Source organism: Papio anubis, chromosome 6, assembly GCF_008728515.1.
Source record: "Papio anubis isolate 15944 chromosome 6, Panubis1.0, whole genome shotgun sequence".
Lineage (NCBI taxonomy): Eukaryota > Metazoa > Chordata > Mammalia > Primates > Cercopithecidae > Papio > Papio anubis.
In genome coordinates, this window is record NC_044981.1 from 126,104,490 (window position 1) to 126,112,252 (window position 7,763).

The following is a 7,763-nucleotide window of genomic DNA, read 5'->3' on the forward strand; positions in this document are numbered from 1 at the left end:
AATAAAGGAACCAATAGATGCATGCATGATATTGAGTCACATTTGCTATTTCTTTACAATGACCATTCTGATGGCAGTATTTTAGGCATCCTGGTTCTGTTAGCAAGAAAACAGGCACTATTCTATGCAATGGTACTCAAAGCCACAAAACAGTGCCTTAAGGTTTACTAACTTAATTTTTATGGAATGTTAACTTCCATTTTTATAGTCCATAAAGCGCCTGCATAGCCATTATCATCTATAATTATCCCACTCCTCATTTTTCCTAACTTTTTCTTTTGAGGCACCATCTGTCTTATTAGGTTTGAGGGTATTCGTATAATATATAAGCTGAGTTGCCTCAGAGCTAAATAATGATCCTTGTGAAGTGTCTATTTAAGAAAGTTTCCTCAAAGAAGCATAATTAAAAACAAATGCATTAACCACTTCCTTGAATAGAATATAGGCATTTTAAAATTCATGTTTTAACTAGATGTATGGCCCTAGTCCAAGTTACCAAGCCCTCTAAGCCTGCTTCCTCATCTCTAAAATAGGGATAAAATAACCAACGTTATTGAGTTTTTGTGAGATAGAAATGAGATAATGTGTGAAAGCATGGCCAGGCGCGGTGGCTTACGCCTGTAATCCCAGCACATTGGGAGGCCGAGGCAGGCAGATTGAGGTCAGGAGTTTGCGATCAGACTGGCCAACATGGTGAAACTCCATCTCTACTAAAAATATAAAACGTAGCCAGGTGTGGTGGTACACGCCTGTGATCCCAGCTACTCAGGAGGCTGAGGCAGGAGAATGGCGTGAACCCGGGAGGCGGAGCTTGCAGTGAGCCAAGATTGCGCCGCTGCACTCCAGTCTGGGTGACAGGGCGAGACTCTTTCTCAACAGAAAAAAAAAAGAAAGTGTGAAAGTACGTGATACATAACAAATAACGAATAGTGTTTGGTGAATCTGAATGCATAACTATTAATGTCATATATAAATTACATTTACAGAATTAGACTGGGATACATGGGAACAGGTGGTTCTAAATTTGTCTGTTATGTGTTTTATATCTTTTACTTCTCAGGTACCTCAAGTCTATTGTAGAGACAATTTTGATATATAAGCATTTTGTGAAACTGACCACAGAACAACCTGTGGCCAAGCAAGAACTTGTGGACTTTTGGATGGATTTCCTGGTCGAGGCCACAAAGACAGATGTTACTGTGGTTAGGTTTCCAGTGAGTACTCTTCCTTTAAATCTAAGTACATTTCTTTATTTAAAGAACATCTTGTGCTGTGATTGTAACAGTGCTTGGGGGCTGATTTTTGTGCCCTAAAACTGCAGTCGTCTGGTTAATATCTTTTATTTCCTGCACATTGGTTTGCTTTAGCTTACTTTTAAAATAACTTCTCAGAATCAGAAACGAGATCTATTTTTATGTTTTTGCCATGGAATTTGGGTGTTTCCTTTTGATAAGTGGTGAAGTGTACTTCCTAAGCAATGCAAAGATTGTCTCTTGGCTTAGCTTCGGGCCAGCCCAATGGATGCTTTTCCTTAATACTGCAGTTGCGTTGACATGGTCTTCAGTATTATTTCCCGTATTGTGGTGAAAAGTATCAGGCTCACCTGCATTGTTATCCCATCCCCGCCACCCATTACCCAGGTGGTCAGAGTTAGATGTAATATCCCCAGTCACTATTTACAACGTTTTAGACCATGGGAAATAATGACTTGCAGTTTCTGGTCTGCAACTCATTTTGACTGGTCTCTAGTGGACTTCAGATACACAGATTTAAATGTATCTCACACACACACACACACACACACACACACACACACAAAACACCTATTGCTCTTCTCAGATGGTGCCATGCCTCTTCTGATAGTTCTTAATATCGTCCAGCATCCAATTCAAGAATTATTGGTAACTTGCTGTATGTACAAATTTCTTTCCACGTCAAAGTGATGCCATAAATCTCTTTGAGCTCTCTGATCTCTATCTTCCATACTCAGAGGTGGTGACAGTTCTCAATTCTTTTTGCAAAATCTAGTTTTCTAGTTCTTGTTGATAGGATCATCTACTTCACTTAATTAAATCCATTGCTCACATGAGCATGCTTTACTCCTGCTTCCAGATGAAGCCTTGAGCTCAGCAGGGTCTTTAATTGAAAGCCTTTCTAACTGAAACACTTCATTTTCTAGCCTAGATAATGTGTAGCCTAGGAAAATACTTACCTTAGAATGAGCTGGCAGCGTGCCTCTAGCTGCTGCTCTCAGTAGCAGTAAATGTAGTCAAAGAAGAGAATGTAGAATTCAGGTATTTAATTGACTGTTGACTTCATCGACTAGAAAATTGGCTATGAAAGGAAACCATTCAAATTAGTCACTTTGAGCCCATTTAGATTATTTTCGTCTGAATTTGTCTGTCATAATATAAATATAAGTGAATATAAAATATATTTGACAGTTGTCTGTCATAATATAAATATAAATAAGTGAATATAAAAAACAAATCGGAAAATATTAAGTGAGAAGTTAGGAGAATATAGGTATAAACACCAGTTCAGAGAGGCATCCTTAAGCAAGAAAGGGACTTATAAGTCCCAAAGGAAAATATTCACCAATTTGATTTCACTAAAAAAATGGATATTTTTGTTTGATTAAAAAAGAAAAAAAAAAAAAACACTGTGAACATGCCAAATAGAAACTGCTAGGCAGGGAGAAAATGTTTTATAAAACTGTGTAAAATGGTCAATTTACTTAATATGCAAAACAATCCTGTATAAAGTGATAAGCAATATAAAATAAGAAGAGGCCGGGTGTGGTGGCTTACGCCTGTAATCCCAGCGCTTTGGGAGGCCGAGGTGGGTGGATCACCTGAGGTTGGGAGTTTGAGACCAGCCTGACCAACATGGAGAAACCCTCTCTCTACTCAAAATACAAAATCAGCCAGGCATGGTGGCTCATGCCTGTAATCCCAGCTACTCGGGAGGCTGAGGCAGGAGAATCACTTGAACCTGGGAGGCAGAGGTTGTGAGCCGAGACCATGCCATTGCACTCCAGCCTGGGCAACAAGAGCAAAACTCCATCTCAAATAAATAAATAAATAAATAAATAAAAGAAGAAAAAATTTATATGAAGAGATAATTAACTTCTGGTTAGTCAAGAAAATGCAAATTAAATGAGACACTATATTTTTTGCCCATTAGACTCAAAGAATTAAAACATTTTACAACAGTTGACACCATTGTGGAGACAAGAGCATGTTTAGAGCCCGCTGGTGGACATGGGAATTGCTGAATATTCTGGGATTTTATCTGGGAAGGAGATGATATAATTGTGTAAGGGATCCTGAGGACCTCAACTTTATTTGCAACATTTCATTTCCTTAGAAAACATTTTGAAGCAAATATGACAGCATGTTAACACTTAGTTATCTGCCAGTGGTAGGCACATAGGTATTACTGTGCCAACATATTTATGGCATATTTGATTTTTCTCAGCAATCCATTTCCTTCTTGAAACTTTGTGGCTTATTTGGGGTCTGTCTTTTTGTGACAAGACTCTAAAATGCAGTGTTTTCCCACTCATCTCTAAATACTACTACTACATCAGAATTCATAACTCAGGTACTCAAAATTTCTTTTCCATAGTTTGTTGTTACACAGAGGACAAAATTGTACAATTTTGTAGTTCTTCTTAAGTTGAGTTTTCCTACAACGACTTCACCTGTGTGAGTTCCAGAACATGCCAGTCTCCCAAGAAGCTCCAAATTTAATGGAAATTGCTTTAGGATTAACCACTTGATTGTTTTCTTATATTTACATGTATGATGAAGCACTGAAGAAACTGTAAAGATATTGCTTTAAAAAATAATGGAAGCCATAGAGATGATTTTTAAATCTCAATATACATGATAGCATAGCAGAAAAACAGGACCAGTATTTGGGTAATAGGTTGTAACTACTTCTGGAATTTGCCACCAGTGCTCTCCCTCATAGAGAAATGCAGCCTTTTAGTACCTGTAGGGTGATCTTGGTCACTGCAACTTGTCGTATCCTCAGCATAGCATCTTCCGTGGCTCACACTACAAAGGTTGCAGTAGGTGTTGTTTAGGATGATAACATTATCCTTCTTTTGAAATGATCTAATAAAATCCAGGATGGCCCATTTTAGAAAATATTATTTGATTGCTTTTATTTATCTCAATACTGTATTCATTCTCATTTCTCCAAGAATTAACTGTGACTCTGGGCAAAAGAAAGTTGAAAGTTTACTTGGGAAATGATTTAAATGGTACCATCATTTATCACTTTAATTTATTCTTTTTTCTTAGCTCTCCTCTTGATATATTTTCTTTCCTTCTTACATTGAAAAGTTTGGAGACCATCAACTCATTATCTAATGTCAGGAGAGAGGAAGGAGAGAAGTATGGTACTTCAAAGACCCTGTAGAAATTTAAACATCTGGTTAATATCTATTCTTTATAGGCCTTGCAGTTTTCCTTTTTGATTCAGATACATGAAATTAGCAGTTAATTATAATATTAACCTAAAAACAAGAAACTAAAAGCAAGAATGTATAAACTAATAAGTGAGGTATATCTAGCTTTAAGGCTTTATCAAATTGCCTCCATTCCCTGGTCTGTTTCCCAGCCTTTCTGTGACCTCTGTAATGTATGCTATGCATTTCTCACATTTTGTCATTTCAAGGATAGAGCAAAGAGTTCAACAAATATTAAGACAGTGATAGTTACAACCTTGTTTTTATTTCCTGTCTCAAGTTAGTCACACATAGTCCAGATTTTATCTGTTAGAAATTTCAAGATGACAATAAAGACATAATTTAACAAGAGAGGAGCTGGTGCTTTTCTTTTCTTCTGTTGGATATAATAGTGTGCCCACATAATTTGGGAACGGGGTATATTCTCACTTGTCAATGAAGAGAGTTGGATGATGTTTTGGGAAACCCACCTTTTATTCTCTATTATTTTGATTTCATATACATTGCGATACTTACATATGAGAGCACCATTTCTGCAAAGTTTAGATGGGAAAATGATTTTCATTCTTCATCATTACCACTTATGTCTCTGTTGATTGGAATTAAGATTTTGATTCACTGGGTGAGTTTGTTCCTTAGTCCGAATATGTTCCCTTATGGGCTCTCACCGTGTGTTTTTTTGTGGTATAGTCCATCTTATTTTCACAGCTAGAGCCTGACTGAGAATTCTTTGAGCCCTTAACATTTTTAATATTCAAAGAGTAAAGAAAAATTGCTTTTTCGACCTCCCTTTCTCTAGTTCCCTGTACCTTAAGTAAACACACTGTTAGGATAAGTTTGGAGTAAAACAAATACGCCCAGATTCTTTTGCCTTCTTTCTGAGGGTTGTTTTACTGTATTATGAATTTGTAATTCCTTATGGATGGTGCCTTCTGAAGGAGTTTTCCTCCACTTTTATTTGGAAAACTTGCTTGATTCAAGATTAGTTCTAAAGGTAATTTTCTTGAATGTTAAGCAGTAGAGTAGAAAGACTATTCCAGTTTCTCTAATAGTTAAGTATTGACTTTTCTTTTTTTAAACCTTCCTAGTGAAGTCTGCCTAGGAAATTTGGGCCAGGAAGATGCCTTTAAGCATCTGTACAAGTAGATAATGAATCATCACACCTTTGAAACCAGGGCATGTGTATTATTTTAGTACTCTTCACTCCAAATGTGAGACATTAGTAATAATATAATACTTCATACAGTCCTTTGATGGAGATTCTCAACTCATTTATCACATACCCCTCATAGAGCTTCAAAATAGGAACAAATTTTATTTCTGTTTTTCTCTTACAAGGCTAAATATATCATTATTGAAGATGCCAGTTTCATCTGGAAGGCAGTGCAAAAACGTGTTTATTATTTCATATGGCTAAGTTTGTTTCTTTGGTTTATATATAAAACTCAGGAATAACTAAAACCATTTCTAAATTTATTTACATGGGTATGAAAACCATACTACTACATCTGTATGATAAAGTGTGATAGCAGAAAACTAAAATAAGGATGTGACGTTCTATGTATGGACCTTTTCTGTCTTTCTTTGACACGTTTATATTTATAGAAGTAGCTTATGTAGTACATGATAAAATAGAAGATTTTTAAAAGTTATCGCTAGTAGATTCCCTGAGGATAGCTGAGCCCATATATGGACTTCAAAAATGTATTTCTAAGTTTATTAGCAATACAAGGTGATGCATTATTGAACGTTATGATAATTGATAAATACTGTAAAATACTTGAAGGATTTATAGGAATAACAGCAATCAGAAGTTGAAATGGTTTACTCCGGCAACAGACTCAGAAGCTCATCCAATAATCCTCTACGTTGGTGGTGGGGTGTTACAGCAGCTCTAAGTGGTTTCAATCTTAAGTCACTGATATTAGTTTCTTTGCCTTATCTTTTCAAGGTATTAATATTAGAACCAACCAAAATCTATCAGCCTTCTTATTTGTCTATCAACAATGAAGTTGAGGAAAAGACAATCTCTATTTGGCACGTGCTTCCTGATGACAAGGTAAATTGTGCAATTATTAACACAAGAGAATTAGTAACAAAGGACTTTACACCCTTCTAGCATTTTTTTTTTTTTTGAGACGGAGTCTCGCTCTGTCACCCAGGCTGCAGTGCAGTGGCCGGATCTCAGCTCACTGCAAGCTCCGCCTCCCGAGTTCACAACATTCTCCTGCCTCAGCCTCCGGAGTAGCTGGGACTACAGGCACCCGTCACCTCGCCCGGCTAGTTTTTTGTATTTTTTAGTAGAGACGGGGTTTCACCGTGTTAGCCAGGATGGTCTCGATCTCCTGACCTCGTGATCCGCCCGTCTCGGCCTCCCAAAGTGCTGGGATTACAGGCTTGAGCCACCGCGCCCGGCCTCTTCTAGCATTTATATACTCCAGCAAATGTCTGTGTTAAGAAGAAATAGCTCAGCTGTGTGTCTGTCTTGGCATAAATGCATTCTGTATTATAAAACTTAAATTTGAATTATGAATTTTCATCAATATTAATAAAATATAATTGAACTATTTGGATTTTTATTATAGATGGCATAACCATCCAAAGCATACTCAGAATTGGAATATTTCTCTTTTGTAAATTCATGCTGTAAGTTATGCACCAAAGAACTAATACTTAAAATGCATGACATAAAAGATGCATATGTTAATTTTAGGAAGCCTGTCAGAATGATGCCACTTTTAATCTTACGCTGGTACTATTATAGTTATCATTACATCTAGCTGTTTTGTTATCTAAGTAGTTGCTAAATCTCAGATTAGCCACTGACTCAGTGTGTGCTGTGCACAAAGTGAGGTGGGCTGTGCGACCACCTATTTTGAGAAGGATCTTAAAACAGTCTCACTTCCGTTCATAGCAGTCACGTGGATAAGCCTTTCCACTTCTATATTCATCAGTTTTAATGCATGTACAAATCATCCTACTATTTTTTAAAAACAGACATTTTCAGGACCTGGCTTCAGTCCACAGGATAAACCAACAGATATGAGAGAAGTCTTGTGGAAAGATTGTTAATTTATTTTCTTTCTCGTATCTGTTTCTCAGAATGCCTTTATAATTTTATTTAGCCATCATTCATCAACTTACTCATTTAATAAATATTTATTGAGCACTTACTCTGGACAGGCACTACCAGACATGGTGTTAGACCCTAGGGGAAGCAGCTGTGTCCAAAATGAGTGAAATTCCTGCCTTCGTGGTGCTTGCTTTCCACTCAGAGAGGGCA

The 7,763-nt window shown here is 36.9% G+C and overlaps 1 protein-coding gene across 6 annotated transcripts in view; it reads left to right on the forward strand.

Moving 5' to 3' along the window:
- MAP3K5 (mitogen-activated protein kinase kinase kinase 5) overlaps nucleotides 1-7,763 on the forward strand; it is a 244,162-nt gene that overhangs the window by 140,988 nt on the left and 95,411 nt on the right. For all 6 annotated transcript variants that reach the window (XR_002521757.2, XM_003898125.5, XM_031667401.1 and 3 more), the window contains 2 exons: nucleotides 1,061-1,214; nucleotides 6,432-6,539. Coding sequence is in view for 5 of the 6 variants with exons in the window: in XM_003898125.5 (XP_003898174.1) it covers nucleotides 1,061-1,214; nucleotides 6,432-6,539 (262 nt within the window). In the remaining variant the exon portion in view is untranslated. The remainder of the gene's footprint in view (nucleotides 1-1,060; nucleotides 1,215-6,431; nucleotides 6,540-7,763) is intronic.